The 27536-nt window shown below is 50.9% G+C and overlaps 1 protein-coding gene and 1 long non-coding RNA gene across 3 annotated transcripts in view; both read left to right on the forward strand.

Annotated features, from left to right (window-relative positions):
* APCDD1 (APC down-regulated 1) overlaps window positions 1-22502 on the forward strand; it is a 30777-nt gene extending 8275 nt beyond the window's left edge. Inside the window, exons 2-5 of the mRNA XM_082416418.1 lie at window positions 3502-3685; window positions 7848-8379; window positions 19936-20257; window positions 21423-22502. Coding sequence (XP_082272544.1) covers window positions 3502-3685; window positions 7848-8379; window positions 19936-20257; window positions 21423-21874 — 1490 coding nt within the window. The 3' untranslated portion in view covers window positions 21875-22502. The remainder of the gene's footprint in view (window positions 1-3501; window positions 3686-7847; window positions 8380-19935; window positions 20258-21422) is intronic.
* On the forward strand, window positions 12028-14659 carry LOC309639358. 2 transcript variants are annotated; one of them, XR_014251617.1, is made up of 2 exons: window positions 12028-12114; window positions 13141-14659. It is a non-coding gene; the product is annotated as an uncharacterized lncRNA (long non-coding RNA). The 2 variants fall into 2 exon arrangements; XR_014251618.1 differs by lacking the exon at window positions 12028-12114 and adding an exon at window positions 12125-12559.
* Window positions 22503-27536: the final 5034 nt, after the last annotated feature.

Raw genomic sequence — 27536 nt, forward strand, 5'->3', positions numbered from 1 at the left:
GGAGGGGCTGGCTGTCGAGTCCTCCATCTGACCTCGTGGGCCGACAGCCTTGCCAGGTCCCTGACGTTGGCTCCTGTCTGACAGGAGCAGTAGCAAGACGGAGCTTGGTCTCTGGAAACCCTGAGGGACTTAATCTTCTGCCTGCTTTCTAATGATGTGCAAATTGGTGGTTCTGGGATTTTATGTCTTCCCCGCCCCCTGGTTAAAAAGCTGACTGTTGGCTCCAGCCTCCTGCACAACCGCGCAGGTCCTGAGCATCACGGCCCCTCCCTTTGCCTCTGAACCCACCTCCTGCCCAGACCCCACCATCCCACCCTTGTCCTTGGACGTGCAGTCCAAATGAGACCTTAAGAGCCTCCGGGTCAGAAAAACCTATCTTCAATCTTCTTTATGCTTCCAGCCCCTAAGCTACACAGAGTGGCAGCGTGTAGTTATTTGTTAAACTGAGTAGAGCTTGTCACCACCCCTGCTCTCCATCCGGGTCACCAGTTAGTTGGCTGCCAGGAGCCCGGGCCTCGCTCTCGGCACACTGTCCCTCCAGAGCGCAGAGTGAGCTGGGCTCCAGGAGACTCTTAGCATTATTCCAGCCATTCTGTTAGTTAGGAAGGCCTTTCTCAGGACCCCCAAGAGCCTATTCATCATTTAAAATAATAGCAACTAACGCCTAACAAGAACCTTGAACCACGTGCTAAAGGAAATGATCTCAGTGAATCCTGAGACCCACTCCGAGTGACGGCAGTGCTGTCACCCCCTCCGTACAGATGAGCACACTGAGGCTTGGGGGAGTTAAGTGACTTGTTTATGGTCACAGTGCTGATCATGTGTTTCACCGATTGTAGGATTTACAGTTTTTCATGTATAAGGGCTGGGCAGTGGGTGTGCATCTTCGGTGGGTGGGGCCTCTGGCCCCTGTGAGCCTGCAGGTGGCAGTCATGCGGCAAACCTGTCATCGCCTGTGTGAACCTGGACCCATACTGTCCCCATGTCACTTCCTCTGTGTGTGTCCTTGTTGCTCTCCATCTATGGTTTAGTTGCCAATAGGTTGGTTTTGGAAATAGAGTAAACACTGCAGCCAAGTGTTAGAATTCACTTGTAAATTCTACTCTCAGCGCTGAAAAGAAAAACAGTGTGGAAATCAGGCAGCCCAGTGACAGAGCCAGGGGTGTCCGTGTAACATCAGTGGGGCGAGAATTTATCACGGTGAGGGGGGTAGTAACTGCACTTACATATTTTCTCACCGAGAAACAGTTATTTGGAAAGGAAGATGCCACAAAAAGATAAGGCTGTGTTTGAGCCTTGTTGTCAAGATTCGTGCAGAGCAAACCGATTACCTGTCCTGAGTGAAGCGTTGCAGCTGAAGGCCAGACATGGTGCCAGATCTCTTTGGAGAGATAAAGTGGTCGGAGGCCCTGTTGCATGCTCCAAGGGTGTTGGGACTGCTGCTAAGGCAGGTGTCATCGTTTAAATGCAAGTGTTTTTGTCGCTGGTTATAAAATAATGATGCATCTTAATCATTGAAGTCTTGGATTTGACGAAATCCTTTAAGTGGCTGATCTAGTTTCAAACCCAAGCAGCCCAGCTCCAGAATTTCACCGATATCCACTCCCCTCCCGGCTTTCCTTAGCTTTACGGGAAAACATTTGTAGGGTGTAAAGGGGTTTATAAATCAATTTTTAGAACATAGCTTTGTTGATCGTGAGAGCATGACATCTTTACTGAATGCTGGGTGTCATATTTAAAGAAGACTCTTCCACAACCCCAGTGCTTTGTGACTTGAGCTAAAATATGTATTTTTGCCACGTTACAATTTATCATCCAGTTGACCCACCAAATGGCAAGTTGTACTGTTTGATTTCATTCCTGACGGGGAATTCAGGAAGTGCTTCCTATCAACAAGATGACCACAACTCTTGGGGCTGGTGGAGGTACCCCCCCATCCTCTGGTTCAAAGCTAACTGAGAGAGATCAGCACAGGTGACAGACAAATGGGGATTAAAATGCTGGAATTGGGATAAATACCCCATCAGAAGTCACAGTACAGGTGGATGTCCATGTAGGATTGCCAACAGGTCACCCCTGAATTTTCCAGACTTTCCACCTGGCTCAGTGCCACAGCCCAACCACTGAAGGGTCCTTACTATGGGGGTGGGAGGGGGCTGATCAAAATGCATGTATTTTATGTATTTTGAAAACAGGCTGGTTTTGCAAAGAAACAGAGAAAAATAGACCAGTTAGCAGGCTTGTTTCCTTCTTCTCTCTGGGGAGGGTCAGGGACAGAGCACCCAGGACCATCGTTTCAGTGGAAGTGCCTTCCCTGGGATGGGAGCTCGAGGCCACGGAGGGGGTCCTCGCTTAACAGTCCTGAGCATTAATGTTTACTCCACCTGACACAGATTTCTGAGTTTTAGTGTCGCCCTTGTTCTAGCTCAGGTGTGACTCACCTGGTTTGGCTGAATGGGGTTGCTGGTGAGGTTGCATTTAACATTCATTGCAAAACGATTACCACAGTTTCATTAACATCCTTTTTTTATTGTTGTACATTTGTCTAACTAGTGTCGTTTTTTGTTTTTTTTTTTTTGCTACCACAGTGCTGAATTCCTAGTAGGTCCACAATAAAGACCTCTCAGATTGTGAGTCACTTCAGGAGTGAATCTCAGAGGAAACAGTGGGCTCTCAGATGATAACTCCATCTGTTTTCCTTGCCTTTTTCTGAACACGAGGCTGGTGGTACTTTTGCATGTGTAAATTTTGGCCAACCTGGACGACGTGAAGATAAACTTAGTCTTAGTGTCCCTTTACCCATGGAAAATACAGATGTGCAATCAAAACCCTGTAACATATGTTTGTTTGTCACCAACTCCGAGGGGCAGCCTTGGAAGATCACTGGGGGAAATGCCACACCTGAGCCCTTATAGGGCGGGCCTAGGACTTGCACCCCCTCTAGAGGGCGTCCGTTTGGGGATTGAGAGACCCCGAGGTGCATGAGGTGGTGCGGGCAGAAGGGAGTCCCCACTGTGGGGCGCCTCCTAGCTGTTCCCTGCGCCTTTCTCCCGTCTCCGTTCACCCTTCACTGAAGCTGCCGGCTCTCTGCCTTCCCGTCTGTGTGTCGCTGCACCTGTCCACCCTTCCTGACTACCTTTTCTACCTGTCCCCTCAGCCCCATCTCCAGCCTTGATGACTCTGGAGCACGCAGTTCTGTCCCCTGCAGCCTTGCACAGCTGCTCGTGGGATGCACGGCCCTGTTTGCAGTTTCGTGGACCTGGGTTTGAGTTCAGGCTTTGCCAGGAAACTCGCCAAGCGACCTCATGCAAGTCACGTTCGTTATCTCCACAGACCCCAGTTTTCTCACCTGGGAGAGGATCTCCTGGGACACTGTAGAATGTGAATTCTAGGAGAGCAAAGACAGTGATAAAACCTGGCGTTTCCCACCTGTGGGATGTCCCCGCCTCGGGGACGTCTCTGCGGCTCCCCTGACACCTGCCTTGCATGTATCTGTTTCAGGGCTGGGAGAGGGCTCTGCCCTCCTTCATCCGGACAGCAGGTCGCACCCCAGGTCCTTGGAGAAAAGTGCCTGGAGGGCTTTCAAGGAATCCCAGTGTCACCACATGCTCAAACATCTCCACAATGGTGCCAGGATCACTGTGCAGATGCCGCCTGCCATCGAGGGCCACTGGGTGTCCACCGGGTAAGAGGCTGGGGCGGGGGTCCCGGGAGGTCCTGGAGAGCGCGCTGCTATGGAGAGCCTTCTTAGGGTTTCTCAGGTGCACAGAGACTTTCTAGAATCTACAGTGATTCTGGGGTTGTCTGAGTTCTAACTCACAGCCAAGCGACGCTTTGAAACTCGGGTTGGTGAAGAAACAGAGCTCAGTCCTGTTGAAATCTTAGCCTCAGCAGCGGTGATACGGTACCGCTGTGAACCCACATGGGAGTGAATATGTCCTTGTTTATTGAACCCCGTAGGACCACTCCTGTATAAAAAGAAACCATTAGCAAGTGAAATTAGGAGTCTGTGTTTCACCAACCCTGAAACACGACTTGCAAGCTTCTGATGGTCTGAATATTCTAGCCATATTCTGGTAATTTAATATACAGCTTCATGGTCTGAGAGTAAGTTAAAAGGTACCCATGCTACCTCAACCAGCCAGGGTGCAGCTCTTGGCTTCTTTTCCAGGCTGTGGAGCTGAGATTTATCCCAGTTTGAGCTCTGGCTTATCTTCCATTAGAGCTTTTAAAAATAGCCTAGAGGCAGACCTGCAATCTCTTCCCTGCGCATTAAATTGTTGCAAATTCACAAGGCTAACGGTGGGATCTGATCACTTCTGTGCAGACCACTCCTCCAGGTACCTTGGGGAGGGATCACAGGCATCCAGAGAAGAGAAAAAAGAAATCTTATGAGGAAGACCCAGAGGTTTTTGGTTTTTGTTTTTTTCCTAAAAATGGGGTTTCTCAAAATAACCGCATGGTCAGTATTGGCACAAACAATCTTAACGCGACGTACTTTTAAATAATTTATCATTTCGTTCAACAAATATTTCTGGAGCTCACAAATATTTACTGCACACGAGCACTGTTCTAGATTTTGTGTGTATAGCAGTGAACCAGACAGACATGGCCCCTGTCTTCAGGAATTCTACAAATACACAAAGAAGTGGTACGAAGAGGGAAGAAACAGGTGGTCAAGGAGAATACCAGGGCCCCTATTTTAGGACAGGGTGGGGTAGGAAGGGCTACCAAGAAGAGGACACTTGAGCTGAGATGTCCTTGGCTGTGCAAGACCAGGGAAGAGCTTTCCCTGTGGTAGGAGTGGCAGAGGCTGGACCGGAGAAGCACGGACAGGAGCCCTTGTTCCGTGGGTGGGGAACAGCCCCAGGGAGGTCAAGAAGGAGGCGGGGCCAGCCCCCAGGGCCCCCCCTGCACACCATGTCTCTGTGAGTTTGGCTTTTTTTTTTTTAAAGGCTAATTTCTTTTTTTTTAAATTTAATTAATTAATTTATTTATTTTTGTCTGTGTTGGGTCTTCGTTTCTGTGCGAGGGCTTTCTCTAGTTGCGGCGAGCTGGGGCCACTCTTCATCGCGGTGTGCGGGCCTCTCACTGTCGCGGCCTCTCTTGTTGCGGAGCACAAGCTCCAAACGCACAGGCTCAGTAGTTGTGGCTCACGGGCCTAGTTGCTCCGTGGCATGTGGGATCTTCCCAGACCAGGGCTCGAACCCGTGTCCCCTGCATTGGCAGGAAGACTCTCAACCACTGCGCCACCAGGGAAGCCCTGGCTTTTAATCTAAGAGAACTGGGACGTCATTGAAGAGATTTCAGCAAGGGCTGTGCTCAAACCTGATTCAGCTTGACTGAAGGGCGCTCTGGCTGCAAGTGGGTGGTGGGAAGAGTGACTTGGGGACAACCAGGGTTCTTGGCCTCCTTAATCAATAGAAATTGATAAGAGGCCAGACAAGGAATTCAGGCCAGGCTTTATTGGGGCCCCTGCTGCAGCAAGGGGGAGCAAGAACAAACAACAGGTTCCCTTGCTTGCTTCCCAAGGAAGGGTGAGCTGGTTCCTTGTATGGGGTGAGGGTAGGGGCAGGTCCAGGGGTGGGGCCGGAGGCGTGGCTTAGGCGATCTGCCCACCCCTTGGTGGTGTTGAGTGCAGGGGACAGGTGCAGTACCCTGCTTTGCTCCTGACTCTTTAGAAGTGGCAGTTGGCTTTTTGGTCTTTTCGTATCTTGTTATCCATAATTTGCCCCAACTGCGCATGCACGCAGTTATTTTTAGTCTCTTATAGTTTCTTTGTATTTTGTTGCCCGAGGAGACGTGTGTCCAGGTGCAAGCACTGCAGCAAAAGGGTCCCAGGTCCCAAATTGTTTCAACTTGGGGATGACCAGTTAAAAGACTCAACAATTCCAGCTGGAGATGACCAAGGCCTGGGTGAGGGGCGTCGGGGGTGGGGCGATGGAGAAGTGAGTGGGCTTGAGCTTGGGACCAAATCAACAGATTCTCAAGCTGAGATGAAGTGTTAGAAGTCGGCGATCCTCCTGTCTGAACTACAACAGACGTGAATCGCTGCTCACACGGAAGGACTCCTCTGTCCCTGGGAAGGAACATGGGCTTCCTGTCCCTCCTGTGTCACAGAGATGGATGCTCAGAGCACCACTGGCTGCTGTCTGGCGGTATCTGCGGCAGGTGACAGTCTCTACTAAGCTAATGGGACCCACTTCTAAGTGGCCCATTCATCAGTTTGTAAACTAATAGTAGTTTTGAGAACCACTGGCCTTTGGGATTTCAGCCCCACCGCTTGATTTCACCACTCAGCTCAAACCAGAACTATTGTATCTAATAAGTTTATATATAAATAATAGACACAAGCAGGGTAAAAAGACCAAGACTGATAAGACTGAAGTCTCAATGTCACTGAGACTAGGAGCTGGCTAAAGGTGATGAGTGGACAGATTCTTTGCCCAATGCAAGGAAGGAAACCCCCTCGTTTCCTGGTGTGGGCCGTGCTGCAGGTGTAAAAATTGATTACAGTTAGACCAGATGAGGAAGGTCCCATCCAGGTGTTTCTGGCCTAGGCATCCAGCCTTTACCCGATGCCACAGTAGAAAACATTTTGCAGACTTCCCTGGTGGCACAGTGGTTCAGAATCCGCCTGCCAATGCAGGGAACACGGGTTCGATCCCTGGTCCGGGAAGATCCCACATGTCGCGGAGCAACTAAGCCCGTGCGCCACAACTACTGAGCCTGCGCTCTAGAGCCCGCAAGCCACAACTGCTGAGCCCACGTGCCACAACTACTGAAGCCCGCGCGCCTAGAGCCCGTGCTCCGCAACAAGAGAAGCCACCGCAATGAGAAGCCCGCGCACCGCAACAAAGAGTAGCCCCCACTTGCCGCAACTAGAGAAAGCCCGCGTGCAACAACGAAGATGCAACCAAAACTAAATAAATAAATTAAGTAATTATATTTTTAAAAGATATTAATATTAAAAAAAAGAGAAAACATTCTGCCACTGTTGGCAGCACAACCGAAGGAGCCCTACCTGCCTCTTTATTTTCTGCTAGAGGGAAAACTAATTTTGACTGGACGGGGTAAGGGATGAATTTTCAATGGCCTCCAAGGGGTGCCTCCCTGAGACTAGATTCCGTTCCAGGACGACAGACACCTGGCACCTGGCTGCTGTGGACACAGTCTAGATGACGGAAGTGGTCAGGAAATCAACATCTCTAACAACACAGGGAGCATCTTTCCTAGGCCAGCCCCGCACCCTCCTTCCTCCTTCCCGCCTGGGAGTGAGGCCGAGCGGGGCGCTGAGGACGGCAGGTTCCTGCCCTTCTGTCTTGTCCATAAAGTGAAAGGAGGACAACCCCGGCGTAGAGCGAGCGGGAGCACAGGTGCTGGGCCAGGCTTCCCCGGGCTCACATCTGGCTCTGATGCTGGCTGGTGAGGGGACCTTGGACACATTTCCTCAGCTCTTGTGCCTCAGTTTCCCCATCTGTAAAACAGGACAGTAATAATACCCACCCTTATAGCACAGGGAACTATACTCAGTATCTTGTAATAACCTATAATGGAAAAGAATCTGAAAAAGAACAAAACTGAATCACTCTGCTATATACCTGAAACATTGCAAATCAACTATACTTCAACAAAAAAAATAAATAAATAAAGAATAAAATGATCCTTGGGATGTAAATAAAAATAATAATAATACCCCCCACCCCCCAGCTCATAGGTTGCTGTGCGGATTCCGTGAACTGCCCGGAGTACCATCCTGTTATCATTACCGTGATCTCCTCGCACTGTGATGTGCCGCCTCCTCGTGGCTTTGGGCTCACAAGCGTCTTCCTCCCCCTTTTCTGCAGCTGTGAGGTGCGGTCGGGCCCTGAGTTCATCACCAGGTCCTACCGGTTCTACCACAACAACACGTTCAAGGCCTACCAGTTCTACTATGGCGGCAACCGCTGCACCAGCCCCATCTACACGCTGGTGGTCCGCGGCAAGATCCGCCTGCGCCAGGCCTCCTGGATCATCCGCGGTGGCACCGAGGCTGACTACCAGCTGCACCGCGTGCAGGTCGTGTGCCACTCAGAGGCCGTGGCGGAGCGGCTCGGCCAGCTGGTCAACCGCACGTGCCCTGGCTTTGTGCCCGCCAGGGGTCCCTGGGTGCAGGACGTGCCCTACGACCTGTGGCGGGAGGAGGGCGGCCGCGAGTGCACCCGGGCCGTGAACTTTGCCATGCACGAGCTGCAGCTGGTCCGCGTGGAGAAGCAGTACCTGCAGCACAACCTGGACCGCCTGGTGGAGGAGCTCTTCCTGGGTGACATCCACACTGACGCCTCCCAGAGGATGTTCTACAGGCCGTCCAGCTACCAGCCCCCGCTGCAGAACGCGAAGGTACCCCGCACCACCCTGCATAGCCCCTGGGAGGGGTGGGGCTCTGCATCATGGGGGGGCTGCTGGGGGGGATGGGGGACGGGAGGGCTGCAGGTTGGGTGGGGGGACACGTAGCCCAGTCAGGAGGCCCGGTGGGCCACCACCTTGCTCTGTGATGGGGCCTCGGTTTTCCTATTTGATGAAGGTGGTGGTCCTGGGACTGGTGGTGCAGAACAGCCTTGGTGGTCGTCCTCGAAAATTCCTAAGGCTCCCTTCTGCTCTGACCCTCTGGGAACTTCTTCTGTGAGTCTAAGAGGAAAGCTTGCAGGAAACGTGGAGATGTTCTAACCCTACCTGGGAAGATGCCCAGCCCAGCAGGGATCCTGGCCCTGGGGCGGGGGCAGGGACAGTGCTGCTGGCCTGGGGCTGTGGACTCTTAGAACCTCCTGTTCCGTCTCCACGACGACCCTGTGAGGCAGTGAGGACCACCCTCTTAGAAGAGGGGGCAGCTGAGGCGTGAGGGGTGGTCTCCTGCCCAAGGTCACCGGTTGGTGAGTTTCAGGGCTGGAACTTGCACCCAAACCTTTCCCCAGACCCCACTGGACTTGTTCCCCAGATCCCACACTCTTCCCATTGGACTAAGTGAGAAATCACAGTGACCCGAGGGGAGGATGGAGGGGGCAGGAAACAATTAAAACCTTCTAATGTTCTTTTCTTAAATGATAGTCCCCGTAATTACACTTGGAATTCACCAGGCATTTCCTTCCCACGGGCTCAGTGTCCGTGTCTGCATGTAACAGGGTCATTTCCACCGCAGAAGCTGGGGAGGCAGGAAGGGGGCCTGGGGGGCAGCGGCTTTCTCCCCAGTGGCCCCCGCCATCAGACCGGCTTTTCTGGAATCCTTTCTAGAACAGCAACTCTCCAGTTGCAGGGCTTGTCCAACTTTTGTTTGGTGGTTTATTTGTTTTTAAAGCATCTGTTTTCTTCTCAGTCCTTGGAGCGCGCTCATGCCTAGTGAGGGTACTGCTGGTACTGCCCCTACCGGGCCACTCGGTTGTCTTCTTTCTGTCTGTTACCGCGAGCTTGTGTCATGAAAGTCACCTTTATGATGACTGTGGAGGGTCTGCCAGGAGGCCGAGCGGGTGGGGCGGCTTCCTCTGGATGCACATCTCGGGGACATCCCCTCCCCGTGCCGAGGGGACCCTGGGCTCCGCGCAGACCCCGGCCAGTTCCGCTGTGCTGTGCCCTGCGAGTTCTAGAGGCGCCAGGTGAGGCGGGGCTGCGAGGGAGAGGGCGGCCCTCCTGCCCCGGGGACCCCAGGTGTCCTTGCAGGGAGAGGGCGGGCAGTGGGCTCTGCCTGCTCCACAGCCGATGCAGAGGCACCAGGACAGGACTCTGCCTAGGAGGCACCAGGGCGAGGGCCTGGCTTCTGGGAAACGGAGGAACCGTCGAGGGACCTTTGCAGGTGGCCGCCTTATCCAGACGCTGCAGCTTAACGACGCTTCTCTCCAAACTCCTGGTGTCAGGTGGCAGCGGGAACGGGATTTTCAGACGTGCATCTGGCTTTCTTTGAGCACAGTCGAGCCAACATTCACATTATCTCCGGGAGTAAGGGTGTCGTGAGTGAAAACGGTCTGCAACTCATCCAGAAACCCGCTGGGAGCCAGAGCCCTGACCCAGCCTGGCCTGAGCCTGTGGGAGGATCCTCCCAGGAGCAGGGCCTTCATCCCTGCTCACCTTCCAGCGAGGATGCTGGTGAGTAGGGCGGCCAGGGCCCAGGAAGGAGAGAGGAGGCTGGATGGAGGCCCCCTGCCCAGAGGAGGCAGCAGACAGCCTGGACCAGCCGGCTTCCACTCTGAACCTGACCTTGGGCTGTTGGTGCACGTTGTCGGGTCCAGACTCCGTTTCCTCACCTGCGGATGCCCACGTGGGCTTTTTGATCTCTTGAGCTCTCCTTAGGCCTGGAAAAGAAAGGAGTACCCACAACCGCCTTTCTCGTCTTACCTCCGTCTCTGCCCCTCCTCTCACTCCCATTTTGTCTTCCCTCCTCTGCAGGGGCAGTTGTGGGACCGTCTCCCAGATTCTTAAGAAGTAAATTCTTTAAACTCTAGGCTACAATCCCTCATTTAAGGAATATTAAGGGTGGAAAGAACCTTGGATCTTGGAGATTATCCAGGACACACTGTTAAGCTTTTTTTTTTTTTTTTAAAGGAAGGTACAGAATAGCATGAACAGTGTGATACCATGTGTAAAGCTAGTAATAAAAGAAGAAGGTAAGCTGATCAAGGAGCCAGTGTTTCTGCAGTGGAACAGTGATGGCCTCAGAGGAGGGGGACAGTGTGGCCGGGGGGAAAGATACTCGTCACCGTGAACGTTTTTGTACCTGATGCGATTTGTGCCGTGATCTTATACTACCCAAACTCCATCACCACACTCAAAACAGATTCCAAAAAGGCAGGATTCTGAGGCTCGGAGGAACGCTGTGGGCACAGATGAAGCCGGTGAAGGGGCTGGGCAGACGCAGGCCGGCGTCCAGGACCTGGCCTGCGCTCTCCCCCGAAGGCCGGCCCAGGTCTGCGTGGCTCTGGGAGCTGAAAGGGCCCGTTCTTCTCCTGTTGTCCCTGGCATGTGCATCCTAGCCTGCAGTGAGCAAGCAGTCAGGAAGTTTTGAGATCCCTCCCCAGGCCGGCCAGGAGAAGAGATCAGCGGACTTGGCCGCTGGTGCCTTTCCAAAGCCCCAGGTGCTGCCTGCCCGCTGGGCTCCCACAGACCCGCCCACCCGCCCCCCGGGAAGGAGGAGGGCTGGGGGCACATCCGGACAGACCACAGGCCTCGCCCCCCACCTCTGAACCCTTCACCTTCCCTAATCGCCGGTCCGAAGAGACCTGGCTGAAAATTAGTTTAAATGCTAAGTTGAGTTTAAAACCACTAGTCTCAGCCCCTCTGGAAACGGGACACCATGTAAAAATAGAGATTTTAAATCAACTTGATTTTCTAAGCTTTATACAGCTTTGCTGTGAGGTTCAGAGCCCTTCGGCAAAAAAATGATGTTTGAAGAGAATCAGGTGAGCCGGGAGGATTCTTTCAGGATGAAGTGGGCTACTCTTCATTAAAAAAACAGGACCCCCTAAAATAACCCTGAAAGAAGATGCTGTGCTTGAATCGAGTTTAGCATCAGGACAGCCCTTACCCTCTGCCTGGATTCCTGTGTGGTGGAGGCTTAGCCAGGTGCCCTCTTTCCTTGGCAGAATCAGAAGTAATTAAGAGCAAATGATTGCTGGGGTCATTGGAAATGCCAGGGCTTCAGGATCATACTTGCAAAGCAAGCAGAATTGGTCTTTTTCCAAAACCCTGCACTGATGAGGCCACAGGGTTGTAAATCAAAGGGCTTGCCTGCAAACCAGACCACTCTCCCCAAGCCACGTTTCTGAAATAGCCTGCCTGGAACGCTGATAGTGGGGCTGCCTGTCGGAGGCGGAAACACAGCAGAATGTTTTGGGGGTGCCGGACTGCTGGGAGGAAGCAGGGGTACTCGTGTGCTTTCTCTCCTGAGTTCCCTGCAGGCCTCTGGACTGCGAGTAGTCATTTGTTTTTGAGGGAGCTTGTCTTCCCAAGCCTCCTCAGAGCATGTGAGATACACAGATTTATGGTGACATCTGTGACATCCTAGGGACTTTGGACCGCATGGCTGTGGACATCGGAGTTTCCGCCCAGCTCCAGGAGGCAGCTCTGCAGCAGGAAGGGGTCTCTCCTCAGGCATGTGGTTGGCGTGGCTCGCGGCGGGGTGGGTAAGTGGGTGTCACAGGTGCACGAGTAGAAGGATCCAGAAGCTCACGGAGGAATCACTGCCCCTGCTCTTTCGGTCAGTGCAGGGCAAAGAGAAGAGGGTTTTGTGGAGGTGATGGTAGTCAGAAGAGGTGGTAGAAGACCAGGGCATTCAAGGAGTCATGACCGAGACAGTGTCAGAAGCCCACCTTATGTTCAATCAGGATGCCCCTTACAGAAAACCGTGACCCTGCCCCCAGGGCCGGGTGTTCACTGCCAGGCCGCACATGCCGCCCACAGGATGAAAAAAGAGCCAGCGATGGGGGTCGGATGATGGGTTCTGGCCTCCGAAAGGCTTGCTCATGTGGACATTTTATTTGGGTCGAAATATGAAGAGTCACACGATTGCCACACTGCACAGCTACTGGCCTCTACTGTGAGTGCAGAAACAGTTCATTATTTTTCTTGATTCCTGAGTGCAAGATTTTTATTTAAGGAGTCAGCAGACCAGGAAGTCGTTGTTGTCAGGGACAATGCAAGTGGTAAACATTTCATCCCTTAAAAGTCCAGGAAGCTGAGAGGACGGCGTGAACGCCTGGGCTTCAGGAAATCGACCATTGGAGAGTCTGGGTCAAGTCCTGTGTGCGGGGCATTGGCCGAGCACTGTGGGCAGAGGGCAGGGGAGAAGGGGGCCAAACGTGGGGTCCGCTGCCTTTACAGCCGATGTGATCATGAAGATGAGTCTCCTTCAACTCTTTAAATGCGTTTAAATTAATAGGAGGGGAAGAAACAATCAAACAAGTAAAATTTAATCAGCATTTTCTTCTGAAACCATTCTTATAGTCATTTGTATTGAAGAACCATCTTCTTATGGTCCTTTTATCGAGCTCTGGGCTCTGTGCAAAGTGTGTATGTACAGGCAAGGTGGAGATGAAATTATCTTTTGTGTGATTTACAGGAAAGGCCTTTGGGAGCTCACATCTCAGAGTCTAAACTTCTTGGAAATCCCATTTCTAGAAAATGCAGTACTGCTCCCGGGCACCCACCGATGCTCCTTCTTCCCTCCAGGACGCAGTGTTCTGTCGGTTCCGCTCACGGAAGACCCGGCAGCCAAACGCAGGCCCTGAGGAACCGGCCGTGCCTCTCTTACCCTCTTCCGTCGTCCTTCCAGCCCGGGCCCCTCTGTGGTGGTTGCATCACAGCTACAGGGTTGCTCTGCAGAGTCCTTGTGAGGCTAAGTCCTTCTGTCCTCAACACCTGCCACCTGCTCCTGGCAGACGGTGACCAGGCTGAGGGGGTCCGAGTGCTGCCGTGTGCATGTGGCATTGGCTGCCCCGGCCTGGCCAGACAGACTGCCAGCCTCCGGGTGTGGCCCTAAGGCTACAGTTACAGAGACCCAACCTGTGTGGCCACGGCCGTTTCCCCTACTTTCTTCTGAAAGAGGAATCATCACGGCTCCTTTGGGAGGTCAGAATGAGCCCGAGTCCACAACATCCTAGGATCCCAGCTCTGAAAGGCACCCCAAGAGGCCCCTCCCACAAGGCGGGCAGCGCTCACGGTTGTGAGGAATGCTGGCTGCTCTGTTCATCTTGTTTCGTATCCGAGGACAACTTTCTAACCATCCATCAGCCCGTGAGCCATGAACCTGTATCACACCTACTGCATTCTCCTAGGTGTCGTGGGACATAGGAAAACGGGAGGGCGCTGGTCTTGGCCTCAAATACCTACCATGTCACGGAGAGGAGCCGGGAAGGATGTCCGCGTAGGAAGACCCACCGTAGGGCGCCTGCAGTTCAGTCATACGCGTGGTGAATGGCACTCGGGAAGACAGCTTTCAGCATCATCCTCGGCCATCCGTGGAGGTTTCTTCCTGAGAAACGTGACCCGGGGGAGCAGAACTCTAGGAGGGGGCATTTCATCATCTATCCCCATTTCTCCTCCTCCTGAAACGAAACATTTAGCCCAAGAAATGTCCTATGCAGGCTGCTTCTCTAGTTGACTTATTCACGACAGGATCACGTCAAGTAACTTTTTCCATTCTGGGAAGATGCTGGGAAACAAGTGGATCCGTCAGCAAATGCTGATGAACAAGCTCTCCAGAAATAAATGTTGTTAGGGAACAGGGCAAAGCCTAGAGAACCATGTCAGTCATTGGCCAGAGCGGACCTTTTCAAGGGACCAGAGCCCTTGGTAGGGAGACGTGTGTTCCTTGCAGACCCCAGCCTAAGGGGCAGCCTGGGGCCAGAAGGGAGCGCTCGGCAAGCCCCACAGCCGAGTTCCGTCCCAGATCCCTCCGAGCCATGTCATTCTCTCTGTGCTTCGATGGCCTCATCTGTGACGTGTACTGTGGTCTCTTTGGGAGACTGAGAAGCGTAAGGAGATGATGTACTTGAACTTCCCCGGCATCAAACGCCCTGTACATGCAAACTGTGTTATTTAACTGTTCCCAGGGCCGGGCCAGTATCAGGAAGCACAGTGGGAAAACCCCCCTCTGCCTAGGACATTGCTCGCTGATAAAATGTGATGTTACATTTTCGTTTTTAGAATAAGCTTGATTTCTTTCTTAAGAGATTAATGGTATAGGGATGCCCCCCCACCCCCACCCAGGAATGAAAGCTTTTTATAGTTGGTGTAAAGAATAGCAGCAAGGAACACGTTCTGGTCCCTCGGCTCTAGCCCTCAGCTTCTGTGTGCACAGGAACCCTGACGTTAAAATAGCCTGTCTGAGATGCGAGGGAGGGAGTGATGTGAAGCCTAACGGGAGAGCCTGGGAAAGACAGCTTCTCAGATGAGACTCATGGATCAGAGCATGGACCAAACAAAGAGTAACTTCATGAAGCAAATGAGATTTCATGGTACAAATCACTCTTCATGTTGAAAAACTCTTCCCCTTTAGTCATTGTGAATGGCCGCTATTTAAGAAAAGCATCTTGGAAAAGAGAAACTTTAGAGCCGGTACAATATCTAGGCCTTTTAATTTCTGCTTCTCCATGGTTGTTCCTGTAGGTCTTTTGGATTTTATTCAAGCCAAGGATAGTGGTAATTAAGAGCACAAATGAGATTTTTAAAATATCTGTCCACAAAACAGAAAGGTGTTCCCTTTATCCAACCTTGGCTGAAACTGTCCCCTTGTTGACAGCATCCACAGAGAGGCCAAAACTCCCACACTCATTTATGACACCTTTGGTTTCTTAATGCCAGCTAAAGAGTTGGTTAAAACGGTAACTAGTCAACTCAACAACAACAACAAAAAGCAACCCGATTAAAAAATGGGCAAAGGACTTGAATAGACATTTCTCCAAAGAAGATGTACAAGTAGCCCATAAGCACATGAAAAGATGCTCAACATTTCTAACCATGAGGGAAATGCAAATCAAAACTACAGTGAGATAGCACATCACACATATTAGGATGGCTGTTATCGAAAAAAAAAAAAGAGAGAGAAAATAACAACTGCTGGTGAGGGTGTAGAGAAATTGGAACCGTCGTGCTTTGCTGGTGAGAATGTACAGTGGTGCAGCTGCTGTGGAAAACAATATGGCAGATTCTCAAAAAATATTGAACGTAGAATCACCATATAATCCAGCAATTCCACTTCTAGGTATATACCCAAAAGAATTGAAAGCATGTTCTCAAATAGATTGGACACCCATGTTCACGGCAGCATTATTCACAATAGCCAAAAAGTGAAAGCAACCCAGGTGTCCATTGACAGATGAATGGATAAACAAAATGTGGTCCATCCATACAGTGAAATACTATTCAGCCTTAAAAAGGAAGGAAATTCTGACACATGCTACAACATGAATGAACCTTGAGGACGTTATGTTAAGTGAAATAAGCCAGTTATAAGAAGGACAAATACTGTATGATCCCACTTATATGCGGGACCTCGAGTAGTCAGATCCATAGACACAGAAAGTAGGATGGCGGTTGTCAAGGGCTATGATGGGGGGTGGGATGGAGTGTTGTATTTAATGCGGACAGAGTTTCAGTTGGGGAAGATGAAAAAGTTCTGGAGATGATGGTGGGGATGGTTGCACGACAGTGTGAATTACTTAGATGGGAAGTTTTATGTTATGTATGTTTGACCACAATGAAGTAAAGTAGCTAGTTCAGGAATTTGGTAAGACCAATACCCAAGGGGCAACTTCCTCCCACTCCTTCCCAACCGATGGGTGACAAGCTTCCCTGAAACTACCTGGCCTGCCTTTCTCTGCTGCCGACCAGAAACGCTTCAGCCAGGACCATCTCTCGCCTGAAGGACCACAGCCCAGCCAGATACTCATCTCGGAGCTCAGGACCCGTGCCCTGTCGTTCTTAAAGAAAAACACCAAACGCCAGCGAGTTGGGCATGGAACATCCTGGGCCCCACGTTGCTGCCCCCTCCCCTCCTAGCCGGTTCCTTTTCTGAAGAGCAGTTGATCCCTGGTGTCGTCCGAGCAGTGGCTCTTGCAAGAACTGAGACCCCTTGTTCCTGCCTCGCCTGCTCAATCTAAGAAGCTTTCTGGGCACTTCCTGAATGATATTGGTATTTGAGGAAACAAACAAATCTTTTCAGGGATTGAGACTCATGTCTTCCTAGAATGGCCAGAAATGAAGTGGTCACAACTGATGTTTTTAAATTCCCAAATCACAGGTAGCAAACCGAGTGGTGGGGAACAGGAAGAAGGGGTTGGAGGCTGGGTCGGCGTGTAGGGACCTGCAGTGCACGTGGGCTGCATAGGATCTGCTCAGTGAGCGGGTATTGGGGGAGGGCGGTCAGCAAGGTTCCAGCTGGCGAGCTCCCAGTGGAGTAGCTGAGCCATCGCTCCTCGTGGGTGTTTTGGAAGCTGCCTGGCATGTGTTCTCAGAGGGTCCTCTCTCTTTCCAGGGCCGCCTTCTGCACCACTCAGTGTGCTGGCTAACGGGTACTAGCACCAGATTTCCCCCCCTCCCCTGTCCTGTCTGTGAAATCTCAGAGGCTTGAGTCTGAGTACAGGGCTGGTCTCACACAGACCATGTGGGGCTGGGGCACGGGAGCAGGGGCAGCAGGTACAGTTTGATCAAGGTGCTGATCATGATAACGCTTGTTAGCCATTAAGGAAGGGGCTACTTCCTGGGTGCGGGAGTTAATATGATGTTACAGAAATCATATTAACTTTCCATCCCAGACTTTGAGTAAAAACCCCCTTTTGGGGTAAAAAAATTGGAACCTTCGCTTCTGAGTAGTTTACAAGAAAATACATAGTGGCAAAATTACTGAATTCAGTGATGCTTTCTTTTAACTAAATTTGTGTCTTTTTCACCCTGCCATGCGTTTGAAAGATAGTGGCACATATAGCAGGAGATGTGCCATTTGTTTGGTCTTCCCACCAAGTGCCGTGCACGCATGCAACCCCACGCCGAGAAACTTCTCCTCGTAGTGGTTCTGGGAGCCCGGAGTGGGACCCACCTTAGTCTAATCCTCATTTCTTATGGCATTTAGGCAGGTGTAACAGTGCTCATTTTATGCATGGGGACATTGAAACGGAGAGATCAGTAACTTGCCCAGGGTCCCCTGCTGCAGTCGCTGGCCCGTGGATCTCCTGCCAAGGCCGGAACCATCTCTTTCTGTGCAGCTAAGTGCAGGCCTCGTGGGCTGTGTACACGTGTCCTTCCTGTCCGTTTCCTTGCTGTAGCTTGCAGATGGCTCACTGCTGACCACAGGCTGCAGGGCACTTTCTCCCGTGTGTTCCAGAGGCCTTGGTAGGAAACCGTAGGCCCACAGACGCATGGGCCCCGGGACAGCGAGGCCTCTGCACTGCCTGTTTGATCTCATTGTCCGCAGGCCCCAAGCAAACCTCCTCTCCCGTAAATGACAACTCCAGGCTCAGCTGATGAGCACAGGGACCGTCAGCGGGCGCTGAGCTGTCCTGGGAGGAGAGTGTGGAAGGGGCGGCTGGGGAGCCCTGGTCCCCTGCAATTCTCACCTACTCTCCCAGGCAACCCAGCCTTCAACCACCGCAAGCCCCGCGTGGAGTCAGTGCCGGGGATGGAAAGGCCTGGAGGTTTGGATTTCTGCCCAGAAAACAAGTGCCTGCCTGCCCAAGTGGCCACCTGTCAGTCCCTGTCTACAGGCCAGGAGTTGCTGGACCAGAAGCTGCTGCACGGTGGGCCCCGGGCAGGGGGCAGGGCCAGTGTCGCCCTCCTGCCACAACACCGGGCACATTCACGTGGGCCTTTAGCGTGGCTGGTGTCTGGCAGCCCAGGAGGCTTTACAGACCTGCGTGGGAGGGAGAGTACTGAAGAGGATGCCCCATCCGGGGAGGCAGCCCTGGCCCATGGGCCTCCGGTGACTTGGGTCCAACAGCGGATGGCAGTCTGTCTGGTCAAGGAGCCGGCTCCTATGTCTCCAGACCTTGGCTTTTTGTGTGAGCCCTGAGCCCTTCAGGCAAACAGTATCTACATGGCTGACAGTCTCGGGCCCCCCTACTCTACTCGGAGGAGGTTTCCTAAGTGGCAACCCTAGACAGCCCTTGTGCCAGGTCCACGTTGGTGCTATAAGCAGGCCCGGCCAGAGAGGCGCTCCCGAAAGACGGGGCGGCCACTCTCTTGCACTGATTAAATGGCGTGAAGCTATAAAGCAGGAAGCATTCAGAGCCCGTAAACCATCCAGACCTCAGGCCAGCAGACGCAGGTAGGGACAGGAGTGCCCACGGCCTCTCCGGGCCTCTGCTTTTGCCTCCTTTGGGGCTGTGTCCTTCATGCCTCCTTCATGGGGACCTCTGCCCTCACTACACAGTGCCCTGTGTCACCCACGGTGACTGGAGCGCTGTCCTTTTTTTTGTGTGTGTGTCTCATAATTATTTTTAATGGAAGAATCTAGTTGTAAAATACGCGTCACATAAACTTTACCATCTTAGCCATGTTTAGGTGTCAGTTCAGTGACATCAAGGACATTCACATTGTCATATGATCTTCATCTCCATCCGGCCACGAACTCCCCACCCCAGCCCCTGGTAACTCTATTCTGCTTTCTGTCTCCATGGATTTGATGACTTGAGATCCCTCCTATAAGTGGAATCGCACAGAATTTGTCCTTCTGTGACCGGCTGATTTCACTCAGCATGATGCCCTCACGGTTCATCCTTGTAACAACATGCGTGTGTCAGGATTCCCGTCCTTTTTTAAGGCTGAATCATAGTCATTGTGTGTCTAGACCACGTTTTGTTTATCCATTCAGCCATTGATGTACATTGTGTTGTTTCCGTTTTTAGGTTATTGCAAATCGTGCAACGTGGGTGAACAAATACCTCTTTGAGACCCTGATTTCAGTTCTTTGGGGTATAAACCAGAAGTGGGGTTGCTGGGTCCTAAGGTGATCCTTTTCCACAGCAGCTGCACCCCTTTACGTTCCTACCAGTGGTGCACAAGAGTTCCAGTTTCTCCACGGCCCCGCCAATGCTCTCATTTTTTGCTCGTTCTGATAGTAGCCATCCTAATTAGGGTGAGGTGATGCCAGCTTTTCTTTTTGAAATCAAGTGTCCAGGGCACATGGTCTGAAAATGTGACAGGATCCTAAAGGGGGTCCAGATCACAGCTGAAGTATTTAGGCAAGGCTCTACCGTTAGCCAAACACACTTACGTACTTGTGAGCACACGCAGGCACACACACCCGGTCTGCGGCTCCAGTTACCCCTGGGGTACCCAGGTTACAGGTGGCGGTGCCTCAGGGGCTGTCGGCGCCTGTGCCGTGAGCCCCGTCGAAGGCAGCGCATGCGCACTACTCTCATGGAGATTTTTTTTTTTTTTTTCTTTCCCCCCCGCCGCGTGTTTGTGTTTTGGCTCCAGAACCACGACCACGCCTGCATCGCCTGCCGCATCATCCACCGGTCGGATGAGCACCGGCCGCCCCTGCTGCCCCCCAAGGCGGACCTGACGGTGGGCCTGCACGGCGAGTGGGTGAGCCAGCGGTGCGAGGTGCGGCCTGAGGTCCTCTTCCTCACGCGCCACTTCATCTTCCACGACAACAACCACACCTGGGAGGGGCACTACTACCACTACTCCGACCCCGTGTGCAAGCATCCCACCTTCACCATCTACGCCAAGGGCCGCTACAGCCGCGGCGTGCACTCCGCCAGGGTCATGGGCGGCACGGAGTTTGTGTTCAAAGGTAGGGCTCCTGCCCCACGCCCCACACCCCACACCCCGAGGTCACGGCAGCAGTTTGGGGACGTGTTTGTGGAGGCGGAGCCAGGGGCAAAGGGCATCTTCTCTGCTAGGGATGTTGGGGAGTGGACTGCCTGCCTGCATCATTCTCTGCAGCCTCGGAGCTGGCGTTAGTGACGCCCAGGTGCTCAGAGTGTGCCCGTCGTGCCCTTGAGAAGATGCCACGTGCTTACAGGTGGGCGGGCGGTATGCCTAGTGATCACCTAAGTAAGGCAGGTAAAGGGAGACATTCTCCAGGCTGCAAGGCTGTGAGCAAGGGGTGGGGGGGGCCTTGTGATCTCTATTTCTAGACTGTTTTTAAGCTTGTGCATCTTTTTAGGAAGGTGTCAACGCTGTCATGGACAAATAAGAGGGCTGGCCTAGATACCCTTCCCAGGATAGCATGCTGTCATTCAGTCCATTTAATATGAAGTATTTCTGCCAACCCAGATAAGCCCTGGGGCATTTTACTGCCCCCCCCCCACCTCTAGAGCCTAGATTGGCTCTAGGGACAATGGGCCTTTGGTAGCTGTAGCCCAGAGACCAACCGTCTGGGTCTGAGTCCCCTCCAAAGCTCTCAAGTGTATGCAGAATATGGGCCCCTGGGAGAGCCTCAGAAGCGGTCCTCTACAAGGGCTGGGATTTCCACTGAAGAGATTTGAGCATATTTTTCTTGCTTGCAACCTAATTTATTTTAGTTGCCTGATTTACGGGCCAGTATAGACTGCTCACTAATATAGGTGTCTGACACCAAAGCTATTTAAAAACCTCAAAACCTACTCATAAAAACAAATGCCAATTTTTGTTGAATACTGTGTCCATCCCAAAGAGCAGTGTCCGCAGAGACCACTCCTTGGGGACAGTCTGACTTCACAGGAACAGGCTTGGCCAGTTGTAGTCTGGGCTCAGCATTTACTGCCAGATGGGCTGGACTTTTCCTGGTGGCGCCTTCAGGGTGCTTGGTGTGACCACCGGTCACGTCCAGACATGGAACCTTTTCCATCTGAGGGTCTTTTCTGTGGGCTGTGGTCTGGCGGGTTGGTCTGCAGGGTGGGTTTGAGAGCAGAAGCCTGTGAGGCTTGGTGCCCCCAGCATCCTTGAGTCACGGAGCTGTCCTGTGTCCTTGGCAGTGAACCACATGAAGGTCACCCCCATGGACGCGGCCACTGCCTCGCTCCTCAATGTCTTCAACGGGAACGAGTGCGGGGCCGAGGGCTCCTGGCAGGTGGGTGTCCAGCAGGACGTGACCCACACCAATGGCTGTGTGGCACTGGGCATCAAACTACCTCACACGGAATACGAGATCTTCAAGATGGAGCAGGACGCCCGCGGCCGCTACCTGCTCTTCAATGGCCAGAGGCCCAGCGACGGCTCCAGCCCGGACAGGCCCGAGAAGAGAGCCACATCCTACCAGATGCCCTTGGTCCAGTGCGCCTCCTCGGCGCCCAGGGCTGAGGACTTCTCTGAGGACTCCGGGGGACATCAGCACCGGAGCCGGGCACCCGGGAGAGGCCCGTGTCCCCTGCTGCTGGCCGGGCTCGCTGGCCTTTGGGCTCTGCAGCCCTGGCACAGTCTTGGATAGAAGCGCTTACAGAGTTTGATTTTTCCAAACCAGGATGCCTTACAATTTACAGATTTTTCTTTACAAAAAGAAAAGACACTTCTTCCTCGGATGCACTTGAGCGGCTGAGAACAGTCCTCCTCCCCGCCTGGCCCCCGCCCGCCCGGCCTGAGTCATGAGCTGTTTGAAGTTTTGGCTTTGAACTCCATCCAGTCGGATCCCGGGCCTGGGCGTCCTCACCATATAATTGCACTTTAAGACCGCAGAGAGTTTCAGGCGAGCGTGTTGGCAGAGGGAGCAGAGTGAGAGCTCCATCTTCTTCTTTTCTTCCTCTTCATTATTATTGCATTTCGGGGGGGAACTTAGGAGAAACAAATATCCAGCTTCAGCTTTTCCTGCTGCTTCTCTGCGGTTGCTTTCTGCTCCTTTGAGCCTGTTTCACTCTCCGAGTTTTCCACCCTGGAATGCAGTGCAGAGTTGGTTTGGGACTGCGATCCAGACACGTTTGATTAAATAAAGAAGAGACAGGGGTGCAGGAAAAGACACTGGTGTAACGGAACCACCTTGACAGCTTTATGCAAAAAGAGAGCAAATCCACACTTTCAAATGTTGAAAAGTATCTGTAATTAAAGTTTCAGAGTCATTTAAACGTTGGTTGTTTTAACTTGTTGGGAGATGTTGGTGCTGGTCTCTGGGTGGCTGCAGGACGCACGCTGCTCTTACCTGCCCGGGGGACAGGGTGTGGAGTACGTGTCAGATGGAGGCTGTCCCGCTACCGACGGACAGGGGCAGCAGTGCAGGTAGGGTGACAGTGCGTGATGGTGACCCGAGTGACGCAGTGCCCATTCGGTCTGACCTCCTCTCCATGGGACCCCATCCCGGCTCACGTCGTGTCTGGAGCTTCACTCTTCCATCTCTGTCATTTCAAAGACCAAGACTCAGAGGCCACGCGTGGGCACCATGGGCCTGGCTGCGCAGAGAAGGCGGTGGGGGGATCCTAGCCGGGTGCCCCACGAGACCATCCACCCTCCTCACGGGATGGGCCGGCCCGACCCGGCTCTGTCACTGCAGAGGGTCTCAGGGCACCTTCTACAGAGTCTGTGAGGGTGCGTGAGTCACGTCTGCATGTCACTTTGGATTATTACGAATGGTGTGCTCAGGACCCAAAGGTGGTTGCCAGGGGAGACCGATGGAAGGAAATGGTGAGTAACCGACAGAAAGCCTGGACATAACTAAAAACCAGCGTGGAAACCACAGTCAAGGTCTAGAGTCGCACCTATATTTAAGAGTTACCTTTACGAGATGCTGTGATGTTAAGTTATAAGTGGGGCGTGGAGGACCACAGTGCTTTATCTCTAGATGATATTTTACATTGTGGTTGAGGGGGTTTATTCAAATGAAAGTACTAACTTAATGTCTGCCAAGTTTAATAAACAGAGATGTCAAAAATACTCCCACAATACACATTTTACCTGTGGCTATTTATACTACTGCTATCTTTAAAGAATATAATAAAATTATGTAAAAAGCAATGTTCACTGCTAGAGAATATTTCAGTGATTTACCATAAAAATGATAGGTTTATAGCCACATAATTCACAGCCACTCACCTGGACTTAGCTATTCACACTGTTTAAACGTACACTCCATATATGTATACACACACATGGGTACATATACCCAAATATATAGGCATTAACGTGTATACAGTGTGTGACTATATGTATATGTGTCTTAGGGATGACATGAAATTCACTTTCTGATCCACTACAGATCACTACAGAGCATGACCAGTATAGTTTATTCACAAATTATTGTCAATTGGATTTATGCCTGTTGCTTACCATCTCACCTACATACATCACATCCTAAAACTAAATTGCCTGTGTAGCCTATGAAGATCGTCATTTTAAGTGGTTTCCCATCACCTTGAAGAAACATAATGACCAATCTTTAAGGTTTGAGAGTTGGAAATTTTAACTCAAGACCAAGATGCTATCTCTGAGGAAGGAATGGCTGACTCTAGAATGTTCCATAAGAAGCAGAAAATACTCCATGACAGGCACTCGGGCCCTGGCAAGTCTACCCCTAAGTTAGAAGTGGGTGGTTCCTGTAACTGCGAGATTTGGGGGAGGTAGGGAGTGAATACAGGACAACTCTCCTAGGTGTCGCTGGCCTCTGGGGACTAGACTTCTCATCCCCGGAAGCAGGCCGGTCAGGCACAGGGTCAGAAAGTTGAACCTTGGGCAACGATGCAATTTGGTTGTGATCTAGGCTTCAGACTCTATAAAATCCAGTTGACCCTGGACTCAGGAAGGAGTTTCCTAGGGTCCCAGTGTCTCCTGTACAGAACGAAGGGAGTTTGTTCAGACAGGACAAGCCCGGCCGTCTGTCCTAGAGGAACATCGCCCATCACGTCCAGCATCTGGAACTGCCGGGCACCGTCCATCCTAAGTAGTCCGTCTCCAGGTTCCCGTGCTGTGCAGCCCGCCAGGGTGACTCTCTGCGCTGCTCAACACGAAGCATCCCTGTTAGAGGAGCTGGCAGCCCAGGGCATCCTTGATGGGGCCTCATACCCACACCTGATGGAAACAACTTGAGTGTAAGAGTCTTGTGGTTCCTGGTTGAAGGAAAAGCTTTATGATAGTAAGAGCGCTGTTCTCTAGTCCACCAACTCTTTAAATATATTCTTGAAAACAAAGATGGTGTTCACAGCCGTCCACACAAACATCACGATGTTTTATTTTAAATGGTACATCCCGTCCCTGTAACACATACTGGGTCCCTGGCAGTGGACTACAGAAGCCAACAGACAGCATGTAATTAGGCATTTCAGGACACTGTCCTCAAAGGGAGAGGCTGGACCGCCTGAGGTGGGGCGGGGGAGAAGGGTGGTGGGTGGGACATGGAGAGCAGGTCCTCTCTTTTTTCCCCCGCACAGACTTTTCTGGCCTTTATGAGACATCCGAGGGTTCATGAACCCAAATATCCTTCATTAGGATACAACTGCATCAAGAGCAAATAAAGGCAGCTGGATAATAAATGTTTCCCACTGATTTCTAGATTCTGGAGAAAATGCATAAGCATTCTTTTCATACCAGTAGGAGGATCACATGTCCTAAAATACAAATTGAATTATTCAAATCCTTATGATGATCCAAGAGTGTTTCTGGCTCACAGGGTAGACAATTGCTGATGTATTTGGAGCCCCTGTTTTATCACAACCCCATTTCCTTGGTGTCGTTAGGCAGAATTAACACTATCACAAGGAAGAATATTGGCAAAGTCATGACCTCCTACTTCTCATTGGCTAAGATGTGATGGAGCCGACACTTAATACAGCAACATCCCTGTGGGGGAGACTGAACTGACACCTAGCTGTCAGCCACAGGTGTGAGGCCGGACAAATACATCTCCTTTACTCAAGCTCACTGCCCACTGGAAAGCGAGTCTCAGGGTCTAACTAGTGCCGCTCATTCAAAGAGCAAGGCCATGGTTTCCATGGATGCATTTGGGTCTCTTAGTTTCTGACATTTGTTGTACAGCCACCTCTGTGGCCCCTACGCCCTGGAGAGCACCACCCAGAAATCCCATCCCCCTTCATTGAAGGAATCCCACCCCCTTTCATTTAAGGAATCCCATGTAGCTGTTACACTGGAATTCAGAGGGGCAAGGGTTCGTGGGCTCAGAGAGCCACATGGTACAGTCTGTTGTGTGTGAGGGGTGACTGTGTGTGGGTTTTTTTGCTGTTGGGTTGTAGGAGTTCCTTCTATATTTTGGATATTAACCCTTTATTAGATACATGGTTTAAAAATGTTTTCTCCAATTCATAGGTTATCTTTTCATTATATGAATAATCTTAACTAAGGAAGTAAAAGACTTGTACGTTGAAAACTACAAAACATTGATGAAAGAAACTAAAGGAGGCACAAATAAATGGAAAGACATCCATGGTCATGGATTGGAAGAAATAACATTGTTAAAATGGCCATACTACCCGAAGAGATCTGCAGATTCAATGCAATTCCTATCAAAATCTCAATGGCATTTTTTTCAGAAATAGAAAAAACAACCCTAAAATGTATGTGGAACCATAAAGGACCCTGAGTAGCCAAAGCTATCTTGAGAAAGAGCAAAACTGGAGGCATCACATTTCCTGATTTCAGAATTTATTGCAAACCCACAGTCCTGTGGGGTACTGACACAAAGCCAGACACACAGAGCAATGGAACAGAACAGAGAGCCCGGAAATGAACCCACACTTATACAGTCACCTGATCTCTGACAAGGGTGCCAGGACTACACAAGAAGAGTCTCTTCAACGAATGGTGTTGGAAAGACTGGATATTCACATGCAGAAGAGTGAAATTGGACCCTTACACCGTAGACAAAACAAAACAAAACAAAACAAAACACCAAGTCAAAATGGATTCAAGGCTTAAACATAAGACCCAAAACTGTTAAACTCCTAAGAAGAAAACATAAGGGAAAAGTTTCATGACATTGGTCTTGGCAGTGATTTCATGGATATGATTCTAAAAGCATAGGCAACAAAAGCAAAAATAAACAAATGGATTATGTCAAACCAAAAAGCTTCTGCACAACAAAGAAAAAAATCAACAGAGGGAAAAAGCAACCCATGGAATGAGAGAAAATATGGCAAACCATATATCTGATAAGGGTTAATCTCCAAAATACATAAGGAACTCCTACAACTCAATAGCAGCAGCAAAAAAAAACAAAAAAACAAAAAAAAAACCCAAATAACTTGCTTTAAAAAATGGTCAAAGGATTTGAATAGACATTTCTCAAAAAACAAAATTCTATTTTCTATTTTCTCTTCTCTGACTATTTTTGCTGTGGAAACAACTGGATGATGTCATAAATGAATGGTATAAACATGGAAGTGCAGACTTCACAAAAGAGCTGGTCAAAGATGAGAAATACCTCTGATTTCCAAACAAGAGTCATTTCAATAGCCAAGGAAACAAAGTCCCTGGTACGATAAAATGCATTCTCTAAAGAACCTTCTTTGAGTGTGTTCCAGCACACATGTCTACCTACAGTATTCATAGCAAACTCCAGCCAACCTCTGCATTTCCTTATTAGCTTGAAACTAAATGGCAGGAAACACCCAGGGGCACCAATAACACTTCAGAATCTTGTGCCAATTTCCAACTGGGAGACAGTCCTGTAGAGCTAGTCTGTTAATACTTTGAAAAATTCCATTGAAATGAGAGATTACAGACTTGAAAGGCAAGTCCTTTTGTGCATCAATAAATAAAACATCAAAGTGATGATTGATCCAGAGATAGACAGAAGTCGTGTGTCATTTTCAGCATAATAAAGCAGAGAATATGAATTCAAATGAGCAGCCTGATTGGAAATAAAACAAACCATGCTTTCTATTTCCGGAGTAACCTTTCTCCCCAGGAGTGATGGAGGCCTTAACACCATGGTACTTCGCCCACTTGTTCACTGGTGCCTTGTGTCTCATCATTTTTCCAGACCACAGAGAGCCAGTAAGTTATCTTCTCCATTACAGTTCACTCAAAGAGCATCGGGATATTGGAGAAAGTGGTGGTGATAAAAATTCACAGGAGCTCTGTGCAAAATTTGGCCACACATGCAAACATCTATGAGCAAACAAGTTTAAAAAGTTACTCATGCTGTACACCTGAAA

Source organism: Balaenoptera physalus (genome assembly GCF_965194825.1).
Source record: "Balaenoptera physalus genome assembly, chromosome: 12".
In the NCBI taxonomy this organism is placed as follows: domain Eukaryota; kingdom Metazoa; phylum Chordata; class Mammalia; order Artiodactyla; family Balaenopteridae; genus Balaenoptera; species Balaenoptera physalus.